Here is a 23274-nt window from a genome sequence, read left to right as displayed (position 1 = left end):
GGATTTGCTGAAACCAGGTAATGCACAGCCTTTTGTATTTATCAAGAATGTTCCTCTAAACATCTGAGGTCATCAGTGACATCTAATTCTGATCAATCACTCATGAACAAATTCAGTGTATGAGACCACCGGAAGAATAAACAAAGTTCACAGTGCATCCAGTTAGGTTTCACACGGTGAATGACTGCTCTTTGTTTTATTTCACATCACAAGTTGACAGAGAAAACATTTCCAGTCATCAGGGATTTCAGACAGAGATTTCCAGTCATCTAGAAACTGAATTAATACTCAGACAACATACAGATGTATCTAATCAAGATTTTGGGGTAATTTTTTTTTTTTTTCTTTTTTTTTTTTTGCACCACAGATTATATATATATAATATATCAAAAAGATTCGTAAATGCTGTAACAGAGTTTAACTCACATTTAATATTTTATTTTATTTTATTTTAACCACACCCGCTAAATATTTTTACAACAGTACTGCATCTAAAAACTGCATTAAGTTTAACACTCATTTTTTATTTCATTTTATAAAATTTGTATTTTTTAAAATTTTATTTTATATTTTTGACCATACCCCTAAATATTTTGCCTTTCTGACACTAGTGCTCTTACAAACCACAGATTTAACTCTCATTTAAAGATTATTTTATTTTATTTTGTTTTCATTTTATTTTAACCATACTACCTAAATATTTTACAGCACTAGTACATCTAAAAAGAGTTTAACTCTAATTTTTTATTATTTTCTTGTGTAACATTTTTATTATTATTTTTTTAATTGTATTTTATAATTTTTGACCCCCAAAATATTTTGGTTTTGGGAGACTATTGCCCTTAAAAACCACATATTCCTGTCCTAAATGCATTTTAATTGTATTTGTTTGTTTTTATTTTAATTGATATCATTTTTATTTATTTATTTTTTGCATTTTATAATTTTGTAATTTTTACCATATCCCTAAATATTGCTTTTGGTACACTAGCACCCTTGAAAACCACAGATTCCTGTCTTAAATGCATTTGCACTGAGCTTGATTATTTATTTATTTTAATTTATATCATTGTTATTTGTTAATTATTTATTTATTTTTTTTGCATTTTATAATTTTAACTGTTTTTTGCATTTTGTAATTTTGACCGTACCCCTAAATATTTTGACTTTGGGGCACTAGTGCACTTAGAAAAACACAAATTTCTGTCTTAAATGCACAACTTTACACTGAGTTTAACATTCAAATTTTCCCCCAATTTATTTTATTTTAGGGTTTTTTTTTTTTTTTTTTTTTTAATTACAAATCTTATTTGTAATTACTATTGACTGTGCCCTAAATATTTTTTTTTTTGTTTTATTTTATTGACCGCTCTTAAATATTTTGACTTTGGGACATTATTCCCTTAAAAATCTTACTCTCAAATTGGCTAAACGGCGTCTTAATCTGTTTTTTGCTGCTAAATGACAAACACAGAAGTATGGCTTTGTGTCTGACTCATATCATCCGTGTTTCCCTCTCAAGAGGTCATGCTTTTGTACTCTTGTCTTGTAGAAGGTCAAGCAGAGAAGAGGCCGGTCCTGAGCCTGACTGATGAAGAGAGCAGACCTGCCGTGTCGGTGTTTGGCATCTTCAAAAAGGTATTAACTACAACCAGCTGCCCGCAAAACCACCCAAGTCTTTAAGCCATAGCTGAAGTTAGTGAGCCTTTGAAGAGCAGAAAGTCTATTTATAATAACACTTGTACTGTCTGGTCTCCTGTCTTAGATCTGGGTGATGGCTCTTTCTGTATGCTTTGTTTTCACCATCACCATTGGCATCTTCCCAGCCGTCACTGTTGAAGTCAAAACCACTGTTGCTGATAAAGGGAGTGGTTGGGGTGAGTGTTTTTGCATGTCACTATATTGATGCTCCTACTTATTTTCTCCCAATGAGAGCAGACGATTCTCAACTGCTCGGTCTCATTTCACAGATACTTATTTTATCCCTGTGTCCTGCTTCCTCCTGTTCAACGTGATGGACTGGGCCGGTAGGAGCCTGACTGCTCTTTGTATGTGGGTACGTATGTGTATGTGTGTTAATCAGGCTCAGACATGGACTCTCAACTCAGGTGCTGTGAAAACTTTATTAGGGCTTGAATCAAACTGAGCATCTGCTTTCTGTATTTGACCTGGGTTTTCATTGAAATCCTGTTAAGATGTGTTTTGTTCTGAATAGACCTGAACTACAAAGGGAAAACACTGTTGGAAAGTTTCTCTGGAAAATCCTACTTAAGAGAGTAGTTCAGCCAAGAAATCTGAGCTCATATGACTTCATTTATTATGTGGAACAAGTTGCTGTTTCCATACAGGGACCACAGGCTGTCAAGCGCCAAAAAGTCCCATCAGAAGTGGTCTAGAAGTGGTCTTCTGAAGTCACATGATGGCTTTGTGTGTGGAACAGACTGGAATATGTTATTCACCAAAAATCATGCCCCCTGTTGCAGCTCTTCCATTTCCTTCATGCAATTTCAGTCTGTTCCTTGTACAAAACGTCTGTTATGACTAATGTTATGATACTTATGGTTGGGAAATAACTGATTGATAACCAAGTAGATGTCAAAGATATATTTATTATACAAATACAGCAGATATACAAGGATGTAGTTTGTTTATCTATCTATGTATCATAATACAAATATAGTAGATATCAAGGATTATTTATTTATGTATTTATAGTAGATACCAAGGATCAAGGATTTTATTTATAATACAAATAAAGTAGATATCAAGGATTTATTTACTTATTTATAGTTGTTATCAAAAATGTTATAATACGGATAATTATTTTTCTAAAAAGGAGTTTTTATTTATAAGTATATTTTTTTTTATTTATATGTATTATTTATCATAATGCAAATAAGACACATCAAGGATTTTATTAATTTACTAATAGTTAGTTTGCAAGTTTTATTTATCATAATACAAATAAAGTAGACATCAAGGATTTTATTTATTTATAGTAGATATCAAGGATTTCATTTGTCATATTACAAATAAAGTAGATATTAAGGATTTATTTACTTATAGTAAACATAAAGGATTTTTTATTTATAGTTATCAAGAATTTTATATGAATAATCCTTTTTCTAAAAAGGAGTTTTTATTTATAAGTATATTTTTATTTATGTGTATTATTTATCATAATACAAATAAGCGACATCAAGGATTTTATTAATTTATTTATAGTAGTTAAGTTTTATTTATCATAATACAAATAAAGTAGACATCAAATATTTATTTACTTATTTATAGTAGAATATCAAGGATTTTATTTGTCACATTACAAATAAGGTAGACATCATTTTTATTTATAGTTATCAAATTTTATAATGTGGATAATCCTTTATCTAAAAAGGAGTTTTTTATTTATAAGTATATTTTTATTTATATGTATTGTTTATCATAATACAAATAAGGGACATTAAGGATTTTATTAATTTATTTATAGTAGTTAAGTTTTATTTATCCATATACAAAAAAGTAGACATCAAAGATTTTATTTATTATATATTTATTTATAGTAGATATAAAGGATTTTATTTGTCATAATACAAATGAAGTAGATGTCAAGGATTTTATTTGTCATTACAAATAAAGTAGATATCAAGGATTTTATTAATTAATTAATTAATTTATTTATAGTAGATATCAAGGATTTTATTTATCATAATACAAATAAAGTAGATATCAAGAATTTTTATTTATTTATTTATTTCTAATAGATCAAGGATTTTATTTACAAATAAAGCAGACATCAGGGATTTTATTTATTTATTTTTATTTGTTTATTTATTTATTTTAGTAGATATCAAACATTTTATCATAATTTAAATAAAATAGACATCAGGGATTTTATTTATGTTTATTTATTTATAGTAGATATCAAGGATTTTATTTGTCATGTTATAAATAAAGTAGACATCAGGGATTTTATTCATTTATTTCTAGTAGATATCAATGATAATACAAATATAGTAGAAATGAAGGATTTTTATTTATTTATCATAATACAAAAATAGATTATTAATCATAATGCATTTAGTGGAAACTAAGTATTTTTATTAGTTTATCGTAATACAAACATAGTCTGTCAAGGATTTTATTGTAATATTTATCTAACTATCTACCATAATACATATATAGTAGATATGAAAGATTTTTATTTCTCATCATAATACGAATAAATTATCTGTCATAATACAAATAGTAGATATCAAGTTTTATTTATCGTAATGCAAATATAGTACATATCAAGGCTTTTATATATTTGTTTATAAATTATCATCAGACAAATATTGTAAAGGTTAATGTCATTGGCGTCGCTGCTAAATGTGAAAAGTCATGTTCTTGTGTTTGGTGCTTTGGAAGGTCAATGTGAAGGTTTTTTGCTCATGAAATGTCAGTTTTGTCATTGCTAGCTTGATAATCCTGTTTGTATGGTGTAAACCATAGTCGATCTGCTTTGAGCATGTGGCGGCTCAATTCCTCTCATTATTCTAAAATGTAAGTCAGCATAGAAATACATGGAATTCAGCCTGTTATATAACTTCCTTTATAAAATGTCAAACTCACTCACAGGGAAACACTGAGTAAGTTGTTAAGGAAAACCTCAGTGGAGCAGTGGATCAGATCACTCTCAGTATGCTTGGCATTTCGTCTTTAATAACACGAGCACTGGAAAGTGTGTGTCTCGTGTGCAGTCAGCTGTCTCACGCTCATGTGCTGCTCATGCACGCTAAAACCACTCTCAACTGAACTCTTGTTTCTCATGAGTCCATAAATGTCCATCTGAGAGCTGAGCGTCATAAGAGAAACTATGACTGCCGTAGATCAGCATGTACTGAGGGGTGTGTGCTGAGATGGTAAATGAATTTAGAATGTCACGTCCAGGCAATAGCAGTAAATTAGCCAGATTTGGATTCGGTATTGTCATGGGTTTGGAGTATTTTAGGAGCTAAACCACTTTCACATGGATGCTCACATGAATGTACTGAAGATGCTGAAGGCCTGTTCCTTCAGTCTTTCTCATGCACTGATTAGCTGGTTGAGGAATAGGATTGCAGTGGTTGACCAAAATGGCTTTGATTAATGGCCAGTTCAGTCCTGATGGACTTTGGTAGTTGATGATGACAGCGGTGTATTATGATATAATACAAAACACACAAACAAAAAGGTTACAAAAAGGTCTTAATATTTAACATTAGTTACTCTTAATGTATTAATGTTGAGATTAACAATAACGCTGTAAATGTTGCAGATGTTTTTAACTTAAATCTTTTTTTTGTTACCCAATATTTAAAATAATAAATATTATTAAATTAATACATTTTTGAAATGCATTAATTATATATTAACAATAAATATGTTATATTAAACGTTCTTTTTAGTGTTTAGTAATTAATTCATGTTGAGTTATTTTAATAGTTTTCATAAAAATAGTAAATAATAGTTTCGGTATCCTTCACAGTACCCCGTCAAAATAACATTTCATTTTAACTTGAAGAAACTGTGAAAGTAATATTACTTGATGTAATAATAGTACTATTACTACTACTACTAATAATAATAATACAATTTTTTTTTTTTTTTTTTTTTTTTAAATGAATATTTGCCAGAAAAAATATTTACCAGAAAAAAATAAATACACAACACAGTATTTCTGGAAAAACAAAAAAATAAATAAAACGGAAATAAATAAAATAAAATATTTTAGAGGTATTTTAATTATTAAAAGTGAATCCAGAAAATGAATGGAAAACACAGAATTTAATAAAACTGAATTTGATTAAAAGAATAACACTTTTCATAGGTCTTTTACTAAATTGCTGTTATAAATTTAGTAACTAAAACTGATTTCATAGGGACATACTATCATAATACAAATATATAGTAGATAGATTTTTATTTATCATCAGAATACAAATGTAGATTATGTATTTCACTTAATTCTGTTTTTTTAATATTTATATTTTTATTTTTATTTCTGCATTGAAAATAAATTTAATCGTTTTCATAAAAATATTTTTTCAAGTTTGAAAAAAAAAAGAAAAAAAAAAGAAAAAGTTATGCACATTATAAATATTTCTCTTTAGAAGTTTTATTTCCATTTGAATTTTTGTAATTTTAGTACTTGAACTTGATATAATTCACTTTTTTTTCAAGTATTTAAAATGACTAGTAAAATAATCTATACTAGTATTTACATGAACTCAATAGGGTGTCTGGACACATTATTATTAATACATTTCCCAGGTTTGATTTCCGGAGAGGATGATGAATTAATGCTCATTTGAAGTCTGACTTCTGCTCTTTCTCTTTGTTTTTCAGCCCGGTAAAGACAGCATCTGGCTGCCCGTCCTGGTCATCGCACGCTTGGTGTTCGTTCCCCTCTTCATGTTCTGTAACGTTACGCCCAGATCCAACCTGCCTGTGTTGTTCGCTCATGATGCCTGGTACATCGTTTTCATGATCCTCTTCTCCTTCAGCAACGGGTACCTGGCCAGTCTCTGCATGTGCTTCGGACCAAAGTACGTACAGTACAGAACATCATCAACATGCATGCGAAAAATTGACTTGATGTCAGTTCTTCATGTCCTCTAATGTTTTGTGTTCGTCCCACAGGAAAGTGTCCCAACATGAAGCGGAAACCGCAGGGGCCATCATGGCCTTTTTCCTCTCTCTCGGCTTGGCTGTGGGAGCCGCGCTGTCCTTCGGTTTTCGGGCCATGATCTAGAACCGTGGCCTAGTTCTTAGTGTGATGAAGAAGAGGAACTTCAACCCAAAATACACAGAGAGCCAGAGAAAATGTTTTAATACTGCACATGTATCCGTTTGCCTGTTTGTCCCTCTTGTGTGGAAGACATGGAACTGGAATAGACCGTATTCACACAGGGATTCAAAGAGGGACTCCTTCGTCTTCATCAACATCAGGCAAAAAGCAAAAAAAAAAGAGCCAAAGCTGTCTGCATTTTTTTTTTTTTTTTTTTTTTTTTTTAATACTTTTTGTAAATTGTGCCTATTTAGTATTTAGCAATAATGTATAGTTCAGGTTAACCCTTTCCTGTTTTAGTTATATTTAATGTTTTTGTAGGTTAACAGTTTTAATGTTACGGTTTTACTTTTGTTTAGTGATAGCAGAGAAATGCAGCTATTAGGGCAGTAGTTCACTGAAAAAAAAAAAAAAAAAGAAGTATTTTTGTCTGTTTTTCAATTACAAATGTCAAAAATTCAAAATGAATTTTCAATATGATATGAAGTCTTGTTTTCTGCAAAATCTGTTAAGATTCAGTGAGATTATGCTTAAAACAAGAAAAAAATCTGGTTTTGCTTTTGAATTGTTTTCTTACATTATTGCCAGATTTTTTTCTTGATTTAAACTTGACCTGAGGATGTTAAGATTTTAAGTCATTTTTCTGATGTATCTTCATTTAAGAATGTTTAGATATTTATACTGAAAATGAGACAAATACTGATTAAGAAACATTTTTTGCAGTGGCTCTAGATAAATCGTACTGTATCACACCATTAAAGGGCCCCAATTTGAGTTTATAGTGGCATTTTGAATCTTAAGATCTGTTCAGATGTCTGCTTTTTTTGTCAGCTTTTTGTCAACAAGTTCAAATACTGGCCTTATTATATTTATGTCAGAAATGGTTGAAGTTTCTCATTTTAAATGAAGTCAGGAGTGAAGGCCTAAAATTGTTACATTTGACCTTATTATTTATATTTTTGTAACAGCCTTTTTTTATGAAATGTTATTAATGCAGCATGTATGATAACACAATTTAACCATGTAAATTCACAACTTACTTTGGTGCCTTTTTAATGTGCTTGTTTTCCAAAAAAATTACAAAATTGAAACGTGTGGTTGATGGGCGGCTGAGTGGGTAGCTGAATGGAATGGGAAGGAAATAAACACATTTCTGTTTGTAACTGCGTGACGGTGTCTGTTTGGTACGTGAGCTTCACTGCTTGTCTGTCACCGGTCTCTCATAATGGAGGCTTCCAGTAAAAATGGTTTGTAATTACAGGAAGGTTGCTTGATAAGTGCCTTCATTCCTGTGGCAAACTCAAGAATCTTTTTAGTAATGTGTGATTCAACTTTTAAATGTTACATCCACCAATTGTTGCTGTTTTCATTAGAAAAATACCCTGCTTCCTATAATTATTGTTGTTAAAAGTAAAGCTGACGTCATTGCCATGACAAGGAAATGAGACAAAATAATAAAGATTCGGTAAGTTAATAGTGTGATTAACCTGAATCTGTTTTTGTATGCACAATATTATAAAAAGATGAATATGCTTTTTAAAATACGTTTTTTGTTTTATTCACGATAAAAAAGTTTAATGCCAACTTTATATAGGCCATTAATTGGTCCAAACTGCTGTCCCTCAACCATAAAACACATTTAAAAAGCATTGAAGCATTCAAATTATAGATGTTTACTACGATCATTCTATTATCTAATGAAACCCACAATAATATTTAAAATATTAGTAAGCTTAATATATATAAAATCATTTATTGGGTACTTTCAATTGGGAGGTGTCTGTCTTGAACCCTAATCCCTAAATTTCAATTTATGAAAGTATTGAAATAATTTTTGTATTTTTGTTTTATTATCTTGTTTTGATTCTTTTAAAAGGTCAAGTTAAAAAAATCTATATTTATTTTACATTATTTTTGCACATTTTGAAACTTTCTGTAAAAAAATGTGTCCCGTGTTTTAATGTCACTACCGAAGCAGTGTACATCAGGTCAAACACACCTCTTTGTAATTATCAAGTCCTCCTTCAGATCCTAATTAGTTGGTTCAGGTGTCTTTGATCAAGGTTGGAGCTGAACTCTGCAGGAAGGTAGATCTCCAGGAACAGGGTTGAGCACCCCTGGTGTACGTTTTAGTCCATTGGCTGAGGCTGATTTTAACTACACCCCTACATCTGTGATCAGGAAATATTTAGGTGTCTCTCTCATGGCTACATGGTGAGTAGATAGTCCTCATCATTTTGAGAAAAATGTGTTCAAAATCTGTAAAATCTGTGTTGGAAACCGAAACATGGGATGTTTTGTGAAAAATGTGTACTAAGTGTACTAAATTATCAACTAAGATATTATGATATTATATATTAGTTTTTGGATCAATGTATATTCAAACTAAGGAATCTCTAACTTTGAAATCAGTATGATCAATATTTTGCCTTTTACAAAAAAAAAATTGGATTCAACCCTTGTGAAAAAAACAGCATATGGAATGCTGGTTAGGTAGGTTTTGATGCTGGTTTAAGCTGGTCCTTTGCTGGTCCTTTGCTGGTTCATGCTGGTCCTTGACCAGCAAAAACCAGCAAAGGACCAGCTTAAACCAGCATCAAAACCTACCTAACCAGCATTCCTGCATCCAAACATACCTACCAGCATATGCTGTTTTTTTCACCAGGGAAAATACAACAAATCTCATAAATTACACTTAAAATATCGTTAAAAATGTAATTTTTGTTTTTTTTTACCTCTGAAAAAAAAGTAATAATATAGAGAAAAAATATATTTACAATGTAGATGTAAGCAAAATCTTAATAGGTCAGTATAACCCTTCTAATTACAGTTTTTTTTCAGTTGCTAACATCCTTTTGTCCAATCTCTAGTCACATTTTCGAAACTCTAAACACAATTAGCACAACATCCGTCTGTTATGACCATACTGTTAACACAATTTGTGTTGTTTTCACACAATATGCAATCAATTAACATGTTTCTAAAATGCTTACATTTTCTTTTCATACAAGCTTACCCAAAACCAAAATCATGGATCTTTTTTGTCTTATTTACAAATGTTTAAACACAGCATGTCAGAAATGAAGACCTAATGTTCCAAACCTTAAATATAGTATTAAGCTTCTACTTCTGCAACAACAGCTCAAAAGTATTTAAAAAAAATTCTCTCTATATATTATACTGTAACAACTGATTAGCATCTTTAAGTAACAGGATCACTGAAATATTTAGAAAGCTGATTCCATTCTCAGTTTGAGGAATAGTCAGGTGTTGAAGCTCTTTCCATTACATCAACAACATAGAGTAAAAAAGACCTCTTTGATTTGGTTTTGTGGATGCAGAACAACACAAAAAATCTAAGAGAGAGAAAAAAATGCCTGGCAGAGGGAGAGGAGAAGTTCAGAAAAACAGGAGAAGAAGTAGAAAGGAGTAAGAATGTGTTGGACTATGCATTTTTATGTTTGTTTGTTTGTTTGTTTTTTCCACCTTTACACACGTGAAACCTGTGAAAGCTTATTTCTGCCATAGAATATAATGGGTAATTTGACTTTTGTATCTCACAATTCTGATTTTTTATTTTTTTTTGCAATTGTGAATATACAGTATCTCTAATTCTGATAAAGTCTAAATTGCAGGATGTAAACTCACAATTCCAGTAGAAGTCTGAATTGTGAGATCAAAAGATTACTGTTTTTATTTTATTTTTCTTATACTGTGACGGAAGCAAGTTGGCATAGTAACCAAAGGCTATGCATGTTGGATTTTCTCTTGTACATTCTATAAAGTGACTCATTGACTCATTCAGTAGTATGTTGCCAAGAACAAACACATTCAACACTTAAAAATGTTAAACGGGTTTCAGTTGAAGGTAAACTGAAAGCTAAATTACAGAAAAAAATATTAATTTTTATATTGTCTATTACATGCAGGTAGAACTGAAACATGACAAGCAATGCAGTTTTTGTAAAGCCATCAACTGTTAGTATTTTGACAGTCACTGTGCTATGATTGACTATATGTTTCTGTTGGATAGAAACTAGTGGCAATGTTTTGACTGAATGACTCTATTTTGAATCAGGTTTGCTGTGTTTTGAAATAGTATATGTAGAAAAGGGTATTCAGCATTCTGAAATGTAGAGTTCGTATTCGTTTAACAAAATGTGGTTTTGGCCACAAAATGAACTATTTGGCTAATTGTGTGATGTAGGTGTGTTGCTGTGTTAAGAGTTTAGAAAAAGTACTTTAAGTATTGGTAAATGCTTGTTAGCAATTGAAAAAAACTGTAAATTACTATTACTGTGTTTTGGTAGTGAGAAATATTATTCCGAAACTTTCCGAAAATACGATATGAGAATTAACTACACAATTACTAGAAATGTACACCTTAGATATTATGCCATTTGCATACATACAGTTTGTTTGGAAAAATGCATTTTTTCAAACATTTCCAACATTGACTTTGGACCAATTCTGTAGAAATGTCATTGCATTAGACAAAATATCAAAACAAATGTCAAGCTGCACGAACTCAGTGTCTCACATTTATTCAGTGACGTTCCGTCAAGTGATTTTTAGTTTTATTAGTTATATTTTAAGTTATTTCTCCACAGGTTCACACAGGTGTCCTAGCAGAGGAACCACGTTTAGATCATTAACTATGAACATTTCACTACCGCCTCACAATACTTTTATATTTTTGTCTTCAATTTCAACACTATATATGTTGTTTTAAGATTTCCAATCAACGTATTTTAAAGTGTATTGCTTAAAAAGTGTGCTAGGTCAAAATGTCGTGGCAGAATGTTGTCGCCTGGTTGCTAGATGGCGCGCTTTCCAATTTGGAATTTCCATGAGCTTAGAAGAATTTAAATCCGTTCCATCCTGTGACGTTGCTGCGCTGCTATGGTGACCAGAGAAGCGTCCGAGCTTTTGAAGAGAAGATTAAGGCGCGAATAAGTATTATAAACATTTATTATGTATTAAGAGACGTTTTATTTCGTTGTAAACTGTTTTAGAACAGGAACTGGTTGGGACGTATTGGTAAACCAGCTGTATTATCGATACAAATGCACAAAGTAGATTGAACACGGTTATTAATGGAGCATTTTAGATCGATTTCACCTCTCCAGCATTTGGATTTGAATAATTTTAACTCTCCTGAAGCTGAAGACAGCAGATATGTTCTGACAAGTCCACGTTCACTTGAATCCTGTGCAAGATTGGGAGTGAAACCTGTTGATTTGTTGTTTAGATCCCTCACAGACTTTATTGATGACAACCAGGACTCCTCTCTGGAGGAGGTGACTGCCTTATATGAGGAGTACGAGAAAGGAAGAAGAGAACGACTGCACCTGTGTCGAGAGGAGAGAGAGCGGATCATACAAGAGGGCTGGAATAGAAATTCATCTGTAAAACCATTCAGAACTCTGGAAACCGTCCTGGAGCAAACAGCTGAGAGTCAAAGCACAGATTCCAAAGCCAAATATCCAAGTAAGACACACACAGATGACCGTGTTCATTCAAAGTCTGCAGTTTCGATCTCCTCATGCGGTCAGAAGTTTCCCTACAGCTTCAGTCTGGCCGATCTCAGACGTTCCCCTGCGATGGAGCGTCGGCTAAAGAGCCTCTCGCAGGAGATCAGTCGCAAACTTAGCATCACCGTCCCAGAAAAAGATTGCAAGATTGCTGCATTGATGCTGGCTAAGTATGAAGAGGAGCAGTTTCGCTTACGCCAGAGCATGTTTGAGGAGCAAAATCGTGAGGAGGAGCAGAGGCGCGAGGAGGAGCAGCGAGCTCACATGGAGCAAAAGCGACGGAAAGAACTTCTGCGACATATTTTCCGCTGGCAGGAGGACTTGGAGGAGCGGAGGAGGCTGCGAGAAAAAGAGGAGGCGAAGCTTGCGGAGCAGCGCAAGCGGGAGACACTTCGACACGAGGAGCGCTGGAGGAGGCTCGCCGAGGAGCAACAAGCTCGACGGAGGTTCAAGCTTGACGTGGCAAGCAGGGATGCAAAAGAGCGTAAACGCTACCAGGAGAGGCTCCTGCGGGAGAAGGAGCGCGTTGAGGAGGCGCAGCGAGAGAAGGAGCTGCAGGAGGCACGGGAAAAAGAACACCACGCAATGAGGAGCAAGCGAATGCAGGAGAAGAGAGAAAGAAGAAGACTTAAGGAAGAAAACCAGAGGGAGCTACTCAAACACCTCCTCCTAAAAAAAGAAGTTGAGGAGCAGGAGCATGAAGAGAAGGAGCTCAAGCGAAAAGAACTGGAGGATAAGCTCCAACGCTCCAAAGAGAACCACGCACTGCTTCTAGAGGCACGGGTGCAGGAAATGCGATCACGTGCTGCGAAGGAGGAGGAGCAGATTCGGATGGCGCAACAGCGGGCGAGGAGGGAGCACAGGGATTGGATGGAGCAGAAGCAAATGTCGGTGCAACGTTGCCAGCGGAGGATGCAACATGCAGCGCTGCAGGCGGAGGAGCAGCAGTGTCGCAGAGCTCAAAGCGTCAGGCGAGAAAACCAGGAGAAGAAGCTTAGCCATCGCAGATTACGAGAACGAGTACTGGAGGAGGAGAAGGAGCAGTGGGAGGAGAGACGCAAGGCAGTGGCGCAAAAGGAACAGCGCAGAGAGAAGCTGCAGAAAGAGAGGGCCGAAGCCCAGGAGAGGAGCCGGAAAGTGGCTCACGCCTCCTGCTACATGCGGGAGAGAGTGAGGGAGCAGACGTCCCGTCGAACCTTCGACCAGATGGCACGAGAAGCCGAGCTGACCGCTCAACTGGGCCACCTGAAACTATGAATAGTCTAGAAATAAAAAAAAAAAAAAGTATTTATGGAGCCAAATGAAACAACCATATAGCCATTTAAATGCAAATACAGCTTGCATCAGACGTTTTAGACCAGGGGTGCCCAACCCTGTTCCTGGATATTGACTTTCCTGCAGAGTTTAGTTCCAACCCTAATCAAACACACCTGTCTGTAATTATCAAGTGCTCCTTGAGATCCTAATTAGTTGGTTCAGGTGTATTTGGTCAGGGTTGGAGCTGAACTCTGCAGGAAAGTCGATCTCCAGGACCAGGGTTGAGCACTCCTGTTTTAGACAAAGGAGAACCAGTTTTATGTATTTTACAGTGCTGTTAAATGTATTTTTCAAGCCAAAGACAATTAATAAGCTTGTAGAGTACAACAAAAACAGGCCAAGTATTTATTAAATATGTATTATTTATTGACTTTTATTTAAACATAATGTGATTTTCTGAAGGTTTTATTAACCAATAAAATTTTGGGATATTTTACAGTATTTTTCAGTTTTACAGCATTTTTTATGCCTTTTTTGTTGCAAATTTGAGACCGATTTGCATAGAAATGGCAAATTCTGCCAGGGCAAGTCAAAAGTTTACGTTAATTATTTGACCAAAATAAGAGGGATCATACAAAATGCGTGATATTTTTTATTTAGTATTGACCTGAATAAGATATTTCACATTAAAGACATTTACATATAGTCCACAAGAGAAAATAATAGTTGAATTTAGAAAAAATTACCACGTTCAAAAGCTTACATATGCATGATTCTTAATACTGCGTTGTTACCTGAATGATCTACAGCGTTTTTTTTTTTCTGTGTTCAGTTTAAGTTGTTCAAGAGTCCCTTGTTTGTCCTGAACAGTTAAACTGCCCGCTGTTCTTCAGAAAAATCCCTCAGGTCCCACAAATTCTTTGGTTTTTCTGTATTTTTGTTTATTTGAACCCTTTCCAAAAATGACTATGATTTTGAGATCCATCTGTTCACATTGGGGACAACTGAAGGACTCATATGCAACTATTACAGAAGGTTCTAATGCTCACCGATGCTTCAGAAGGAAAAACGATGCAGTAAGAGCAAGGGTGTAAACTTTTGAACAGAATGAAGATGTGTACATTTTTCTTATTTTGCCTAAATATCATATTTTTGTCATTTAGTACTGCCCTTCAGAAGCTACAATAGATTCTTACATGTTTCCCAGAAGACAAAAGAAGTTACATTTACCCTGATCTTCAAATTCAGAAAGTTGAACGTGGTCATTTTTATAAATTCAACTATTAATTTCTCTTGTGGACTACAATATATGTAAATGTCTCATATCTTATTCAGGTCAGTACTAAATAAAAAATACCATGCAGTTTTTATGATCCCTCTTATTTTGGTCAAATAATTAACATTTTGCAGATTCCGCCACCTTCTCTCTTGCTCCCACTCTGCTTCCTGTCCAATATGAAAAGGCCAAAAATAAATCTAAAAAAAAAAAAGTTAGTAAATGAAAAGAAAGCAAACACATCGAAATAGAAATATAAAAATAGATAATAAAATGGCAGCAGCAGATACATTAAGTTATATCTTAAGGTCAAATGATTTTTATGTCAACAAGTGATCTGCAAAACACAAAAATGCACAAAAACAGCAACTTTTATGGCTTTAATAGATTGTTGCGTACCAGAGAGATTGTCCTGCCATCACAATGTGCATGTATTTCAGATTGCACTGCATTATAGTTTTCAAAATAAACATTGGTTTATATTAATATAAGGCATTCTTAGTTTAATAAAAAAGTTCAGAAAAATAAACACTTTAAAATTCTTTGGGAAAGATCACTCTATTGCACTTATGTTTTGAAACTTTATGGCAGTGAGAAAAATTACTTCATTTCTAGGACACAATAAAATTTGATTCTAGATATAAGAATATAAAATACTATAATCTTTTTTGTCTTTGACAATGGACATAAAAACACCACAAGCTGATAGTTTGTTTCTCGGCTAATAAAACAATTAGTAAAAACTGTCTAATAGATAAAACAGAAAATATGGGGAGTTTCATAACAGTAATCATGACAAAGACAAAAAAATCTCATAGAGCATTCTCAAGTGTTGACAAAAATATAAACATTTTAAAATGAAATATTACACGTCAGTGTTTGGCTCTTGAATTGTTTTTACAGATTAATCGTCTGGCAGTCCGAGGGCCAAAAGCACAGGAAGTCCAGTCCCCAGGATGAGAGTCAGGCTCTCTGTGATGCCCAGACCACCCTGCTGCTGATAGGCTCCATTTCCTGCGTGATGGTGGAGGTGAGTGGAGCGCTGATGCCCTCTGCTGTTGATTTCGGGCAGCACATGCACCGTGGCCACATATAAGAAAGTCCCAGCTGAGAACAGCATGCCAATGCCTGTAGCACTCAGGCGGCTCTGAGAAGAGCCATTAGACTGCAAAGACAAAAAACAGCATTCATTACTAATTTTAGATCATTTTAAAAAAAAACTGAAGAACTGAATGGAAAACGTGTCATTACAAAAACCTTTAATCGCTGTTCTGAAATAAATGTGTTCGGATGTATTATGTAGACATACTGTAACGTTTCGGAAAAAAATCCCTCTACCCAGTCCAATAACAACATGTTGGTTCCAAGATAAACATGTTGGTTACTTGGTGAGAACAGTGGCCAGTTGCAAAAACTGCTTAGACTAGTTTTACAAGTTAGTCATCAGTTTTTCATGAGTCATATGTTCATAAGTCAGTTACATTAAAATGTATGATGGGTCTAAGTTGATACTGAAAAGACTTAATACCCCTTGGTTAATTGCTAGTTGGTCATACTAGTTAAGACATGCTCTTAAAGGAACACTACACTTTTTTTGAAAATAGGCTCATTGTCCAACTCCCCCTAGAGTTAAACAGTTGAGTTTTACCATTTTTGAATCCATTCAGCCGATCTCCGGGTCTGGTGGTAACACTTTTAGCGCAGCTTAGCATAAATCATTGAATCTGATAAGACCATTAGCATCTTGCTCAAAAATGACCATATATAATGACGATATTTTTCCTACCAAGACTGATGGAAATTGAAAAGTTGGGTTTTTTCTAGGCTGATATGGCTAGGAAATATACTCTCATTCCGGCGTAATAATCAAGAAATTTTGCTGCCGTACCATGGGTGCAGCAGGCGCAGTGATATTACGCAGCGCCTGAAAGTGACCAGCACTAAGTTTGTGTAGATGCAGAGTTGCAGCCGGTAGAGTTGACGGCTGCGTAATATCTTTGCGCCTGCTGCACTCATGATACGGCAGCAAAATTCCTTGATTATTACGCCGAAATGAGAGTATAGTTCCTAGACATATCAGCCTAGAAAATCACAACTTTTAATTTTTTGTCCGTCTTTGTACACAATGTAACTACAGAAGAGTCAAGTTTTAAACAGGGAAAATATCGAAACTCTTTGGTCATTTTTGAGCGAGATGCTAATGGTCTTATCAGATTCAATGATTTATGCTAAGCTATGCTAAAAGTGCTACAGCCAGACCCGGAGATCGGCTGAATGGATTCGAAAACGGTAAAACTCAACTGTTTAACTCTAGGGGAGTTGGAAAATGAGCCTATTTTCAACAAAAAAGTGGGGTGTCCCTTTAACATAATGGGTGTGTTTATGCAGCTGGCCCCATATCTCAAAAGGATCTGATGTCATGGTGCCACCAAAAAAAAAAAAAAAAAACATTTTTTGTAAAAAAATGTTATATATGTATGTTGTAAAATTATAATTATAAATTATAAATAAAATTAAAAAGCATTTTTATGTTGCCTTAAAATAAATCTGAATAAAATAAAATATAATTATTAGATAAAAAACGTAAAAAAAAAAAAAAAAAAAAAAAAAAAAAAAAAAAAACGCTTTTAAATTGAAAAAAATCTTGCCTTGGCAAACAACTAAAAAAAGTAGGTTGAACTTCTAAAATTACTAAAACTGAAATACAAATACAAATAAATACAAATATATATATATTTTAAAAATAAAAACAAATAAAACAGACGAAAGGACATAAAATTATTGAAATTTAAAATTTAACCTGACAGTATAAAAATAAAAGCTAATTTTACATATAAATAAATTTAATATAATATAAAAAATATACTACAATAATCCTGCATTGTGTGCATATTTTGATGCTTGGCTAGCTATTCTACTAGAACTAAAGTTTCAAAGGATGAATAAAGAGAAGCTGAGGTTTCTTACTACACTCAGGATGAAGTAAGTGCTGATGGCCATCAGCGGTGCAGCAGCAGAAAATGCTAGTAAATGCTTCTGAATAGTCTTCCTCTCCAGACCTGCATGCATGAGGAAAGACACTAGGCCAAATGCAGCTGGAGCCTAAAGACAGAGAGAGAGGAAAAAAAAGTGAATTTGTGTTGAATAAAAACAAATCACTATTTCGCAACAAAAGCATGGCAGTGGACATAAGATCTTTTTTACTGGCTCACATTTTTTTTTTTTATTCTCTAGTTTCAGATTGAGTGTTTTGGGAACATTTTTAGCAAAATACTTGCTTTTCTTGAAAAGTGACTTTCATTGCATTTACCGTACAGTATAGATATTGTCAGTCAGTGCATTGGCTGAGAGTCAGATCCATGGCTGTGGAATTGCTTGCCTGTTTGAGCTACTTCAAACAGAATGACTCAGCAGTGCAATCTTACCTTATGCAAAATGACAGCAAAAAACACGACAACCTGCACGGACACCTGCGATGAGGCCGCAGCTGCACCCAGAGCAACACCGTCAGCTGAAAAGAGACAGAGGATGTGAATGTCATGCAAATGAGTTGCACACAAAAGCAATTTCAGCTGTGGGCTTCTCTTCACAGCAACCAAACTGAACTGAGCCATTTCTATCATTAATACTATCATTATTTACTTTGCATGTGAAACAAACCAAAATCTTGAGTAAGTCTTGAGTATTTCATAATTAGAACAACCAGACATCCTCTTTTTTTTGTTTTTTTTGACTTGTTAAAACTACTTTTCAGTCATTACCTTTAAGTATGAAAACAATAGCAAAACCAAACCAAAACCTGAACATTTTAGCCAATTTACAATCCCACCAGGACATGTCTGGTGAAAAGAGGATGTATGGTAACCCTAATAATAAACTGAATTTTAATTTTGAAATAAACTACTCTTTAAACATAGTTTTTAATGTTTTTGTTGCCAGTCCTGGTAATCCAATATTTGAAAACAGAAATGTAACACTAGCCATGAAACCCAAACCACACAATGAGGTTAGTCTGTTTTTAGTGTCTGTTTTTGGTATTGTAGGACAGATGCTGTGATAAAAACACAATAGAGGCTTAAGCAGAACTGAAAACCCATCGTTCATTGACTTGAATAACCATACACAGAAGGATAAGTACTGCTGGCATGATTCACTGTAATGCAATCTGTTTTGTCTGGGCAATACGGAACATAATAGTGGAAGTGAAGTCCTTATTACCTGCGGCGTGAATAAGCAGACCCAGGGTGGCAGTAACACTGTTGCCACTGTACATGCGCGCTCTGGGCTCTGGGAAACAAGACAAACAGAAACGTTCTCAAGAGAGCATCTGACTGCGTTTCACACGGTTGTTTTTCCGCAGACTTCAACATGTCTGTCTGCGGCCAAGTGGAATAAATTCAATTCAAAATGCATGCTTACAGTTGTGCTTTACAATTTGCAATACAATAGGAATGAGATTCATCACATTAATGTGTATTCATTTTTTTTTAAATCCCACTTTATGCAAAATGCGATTTTTTTTTTTTGTCACACTAAAAGTTTTGACGTTTTTAAAAAGAAGTAGAATAAAAAATGCTAAATAATATTTAATTTCTGACATTATAGCTGAATGCAACTTGCTGAACTAAACAATATAGCATACTACAGCCTGAATTTCTTTTTTGTTGTATACCATTTCAAAATCTATTAAAACAATATTAGGCAACAAATCAAAATGTATGTCATTCAGTATGATTTATTTCAACACTTGTCAGCAAAATATTGAATCTTGTTTATTTTAAGATTTGCATACACTACCAGTCAAAAGTTTTTGAACAGTAAGGTTTTTTGAAAAAGTCTCTTCTGCTCACCAAGCCTGCATTTATTTGATCCAAAGTACAGCAAAAACAGTAAAGTTTTGAAATATTTTTACTATTTAAAATAACTGCTTTCTAATTAAATATATTTTAAACTGTAATGTAAAATGTTACCCCAGTCTTCAGTGTCAAATGATTCTTCAGAAATCATTCTAATATGCTGATTTGCTGTTCAAGAAACATTTATTATTATTATTATTATTATTATTATTATTTCAATATTTGAAACCGTTGAGTAAGTTTTTTCAGGATTCTTTGATGAATAGAAAGATTTATCAGCATTTATCTGAAATAAAAAGCTTTATTTTTAGCATTATATACTATACCATTCAAAAGCTTGCAGTCAGTATATTTATTGGGGGGAAAGAAATTATAGAAATTAATACTTTTATTAAGTAAGGCTGCTTTAAATTGATCAAAAGTGATGATAAAGAATAGATGTTTATTTCAGATAAATGCTGTTCTTCTGAGATTTCTATTCATCAAAGAAACCCGAAAAAAAAAACTGCTTATCTGTTTTTAACATAATAATAATAATGATAATAATAATAAATGTTTTTTTGATCTGCAAATCAGAATATTAGAATGATTTCTGAAGGATCATGTGACTGGAGTAGTGATGCTAAAAATTCAGCTTTGAAATCACAGGAATAAATTACATTTTAAAATATATTCAAATAGAAAACAGCTATTTTATATAGTAAAATATTTCAAAATTTTACTGTTTTTGTGAACTTTGGATCAAATAAATTCAGGCTTGGTGAGCAGAAGAGACTTCTTCAAAAACATTAAAAATCTTACTGTCCAAAAACTTTTGACTGATAGTGTACATTTTTTTGGGTAACTATACATCTTTTTATTCCCAGATCTGTCCTGGCTGGGATTTCTAAACTGCCAAAAATGCCCAGGTTTTGGTTTTGTTTTCCTATTGTTTTTATACTTGCTGAAGGTAATGACTGAAAAGTGATTTGACCAATAGCGTGCAGGAATTGTAGACAATCGACCAATCGTGGTGTGTGACAAGGTGGATTCTACAAAGAGTGGGCAAAGCAATGTAAATACACATACTTGTAATGTATGAAGACTTTAGAGAGCACCTCAATAGGAAAAGAAAGCCAAAATCTGGACATTTTAAGCAATTTAGATTTCCCAGGCAGGACTTGTTCAGAAAAATTAGGGCGTATGGTCACTCCTAAACATTTCTATTCTCCACACAGCTTCTGTTTAAAAGAAGTGAGTAGATATTAAGTATTAAAATGTGTTTCTAACGAAAAGAAGCATTGAGGTACCTTGCATGGAGCAGTAGCTGGCAATCTGGTCCACCACAAACATGAGCGTAAAGCCCAAGACGAGAGAGACTCCTATGAAAAAGTGAGGACGCAGACCTTTCTTTGTGGCTTGATGAAGTGTTGAATTTGATTCAGACATATTTTGATTCTCTCCCATAGTGGAGCAATACCAGTCTGCATGAGGAGAAGAAACATGTATTGGCAAACATAATCAATTTGAGGCAACCAGCATCAAGTTTTAACTTGTTACCTGTAAATTACTATGGACAAAAGTAAACAAAGGCATTGTAAAAGTGCGCATATTAATTCCCTGAATAGGGAAGTGCATAAATAAAACAGAGGAAGATGTTTAGTTTCACCTTTCCATGACTCCTGCACTAACTCCACCCCCTCTGGGATGATGATTGACAGAGCAGTGCCACATAGAAGCCCCGCCCCCAGCACAGTTATCAGCTGTAGTTTCTGCTGTAAGGGTGGAGAAAATGTCGTAAAATAACTTTTAACTTATTTCTCAATGTCAAAATACATAGTTACTACCTTGGCTGATTATAGTCACGGACTTGTTTGTTTTACAGTACGACACTGTAATTTGATATACAACGCTGACTGTGGAGTTTAATTGCGTTTGAGAGATTTACAGATACAGGAGCAGAAACTACTAACACCTACGTGACTGAACTCAAATACACTGGTCAAAGTACAAAATATAGTAAAAAAACAAACAAAAACTTACTGATATAGTTAAACTTAATTTGTAGTGCATGCTACATTTTACACGTGTTGTATTGTGTGTAAGCGGTGTTTTTATTCCGGATTTTCTCATCTGTAACATTGTTACAGTAATGTTACACATAGTAATGTTACAGACTGTTACTGTTACAGTTAACGTAGCAGCATTTTTTGAATGTGACTACTGATTCTCTTACCTCTGATAAATTGATCAATAGTGGAATTATCCCGAGAACGAAACATCCCACGAACATAGCCAGAGAAATGAGAACAACAGCCCAAGCTCCGTCCATGGCTGCTTCTGCTCCTCAGTTCTTCCGATTAAACTTCTTAACGCACATTCAGACCGCATCACATGTAACAAACACCCTAAAACACAAAACGAATACACAATATCCTCTTTGAACATTCACTGGAAGGCATAGTAAAGTTCTCCACGTCTCAACACCCTCCATAACCCTGCACAACTCTACACTGCACCCCTAGAGTCAAACGAACAGCATTACATGATACTAATGCTCAGGGGAGAGTCCGATTCATTTGAGAGAATCGGTTCGTTTTATTCAACTCATCTACGAACCGAATCATTGTCCTCAGAACCCAGGGGATTTTTCGTGTTCTTTTCTTTTTGTAGTAAAATTGACTCAAAGCATGAGTATAAAGAAATGTAGCAGTATAATTCGATTTATGTAGATTTAAATAACTTAGTATATTTGAAAGAGACGTTTGTGAATGCATATTGAATAAGTTAAGAAACCATGTACGTTAAACTACCAAAAGAAAAAAAAAACAGACTTCCTTATTTCTTTAGACGTATATAAGTAAACATTAAATATGAACTAGATAGTAAAGTTCGTCAAGACAAACTTTAGGTTGGCTTGAGAAAGCTGGAGCAGAAAGTTTGAAAAAGTTTTAAAAGTTAGCATGTTTCTAGCATGATTAGCAAGTTGTTAACATGTTGCTAGCATGTTTCTAGCATGAATAGCAAGTTGCTAGCATGTTTCTAGCATGATTAGCAAGTTGTTAACATGTTGCTAGCATGTTTCTAGCATGAATAGTAAGTTGCTAGCATGTTTCTAGCATGATTAGCAAGTTGTTAGCATGTTGGTAGCATGTTTCTAGCATGACTAGCATGTTGCTAGTATGTTTCTAGCGTGATTAACAAGTTGTTAGCATGTTGCTAGTATGTTTCTAGCGTGATTAGCAAGTTGCTACCATATTTCTAGCGTGATTAGCATGTTACTAGCATGTTTCTAACATGATTAGCAAGTTGCTAGCATGTCTTTAGCATGATTAGCAAGTTGTTAGCATGTTGCTAACATGTTTCTAGCATGATTAGCAAGTTGTTAGCATGTTGCTAGCATGTTTCTAACATGATTAGCATGTTGTTAGCATGTTTATAGCATGATTAGCAAGTTGTTAGCATGTTTCTAGCATGTTTTTAACATGATTAGCAAGTTGCTAGCATGTTTCTAGCATGATTACCAAGTTGTTAGCATGTGGCTAGCATGTTTCTAACATGATT

The 23274-nt window shown here is 33.9% G+C and overlaps 3 protein-coding genes across 6 annotated transcripts in view; 2 read left to right on the top strand and 1 right to left on the bottom strand.

The window, feature by feature from the left end:
• The window catches only part of slc29a1a (solute carrier family 29 member 1a), a 32842-nt gene extending 24871 nt beyond the window's left edge, over positions 1 to 7971 (top strand). For all 3 annotated transcript variants that reach the window (XM_051126517.1, XM_051126518.1, XM_051126516.1), the window contains exons 8-13: positions 1 to 17; positions 1553 to 1638; positions 1766 to 1877; positions 1971 to 2056; positions 6367 to 6566; positions 6661 to 7971. The exon at positions 1 to 17 is cut by the window's left edge and continues 65 nt beyond it. In XM_051126517.1, coding sequence (XP_050982474.1) covers positions 1 to 17; positions 1553 to 1638; positions 1766 to 1877; positions 1971 to 2056; positions 6367 to 6566; positions 6661 to 6772 — 613 coding nt within the window. In that variant the 3' untranslated portion in view covers positions 6773 to 7971. The remainder of the gene's footprint in view (positions 18 to 1552; positions 1639 to 1765; positions 1878 to 1970; positions 2057 to 6366; positions 6567 to 6660) is intronic.
• Positions 7972 to 11725: 3754 nt separating this feature from the next.
• LOC127175531 (coiled-coil domain-containing protein 177) lies at positions 11726 to 14036 on the top strand. The gene has a single exon (XM_051126652.1). It carries the CDS (start codon positions 11905 to 11907, stop codon positions 13597 to 13599), a length of 1695 nt encoding a protein of 564 aa, XP_050982609.1. The 5' UTR covers positions 11726 to 11904; the 3' UTR covers positions 13600 to 14036.
• A 1206-nt stretch (positions 14037 to 15242) lies between these two features.
• On the bottom strand, positions 15243 to 22224 carry LOC127175532 (zinc transporter ZIP9-B). Of its 2 annotated transcripts, none has more exons than XM_051126653.1 (7): positions 21947 to 22224; positions 21380 to 21485; positions 21021 to 21194; positions 19094 to 19162; positions 18301 to 18386; positions 17843 to 17977; positions 15243 to 16040 (listed from the first exon to the last, which is right to left on the bottom strand). In XM_051126653.1, exons 1-7 carry the CDS (start codon positions 22040 to 22042, stop codon positions 15780 to 15782), a joined length of 927 nt encoding a protein of 308 aa, XP_050982610.1. In that variant the 5' UTR covers positions 22043 to 22224; the 3' UTR covers positions 15243 to 15779. The 2 variants fall into 2 exon arrangements, with proteins under 2 accessions (XP_050982610.1, XP_050982611.1); XM_051126654.1 differs by having other exon boundaries at positions 21380 to 21482.
• Positions 22225 to 23274: the final 1050 nt, after the last annotated feature.

The sequence above is a fragment of the Labeo rohita genome, chromosome 13 (genome assembly GCF_022985175.1).
Source record: "Labeo rohita strain BAU-BD-2019 chromosome 13, IGBB_LRoh.1.0, whole genome shotgun sequence".
NCBI lineage: Eukaryota > Metazoa > Chordata > Actinopteri > Cypriniformes > Cyprinidae > Labeo > Labeo rohita.
Note: the sequence above shows the minus strand (reverse complement) of the source record. Positions and strands in the feature narration are given on the sequence as shown.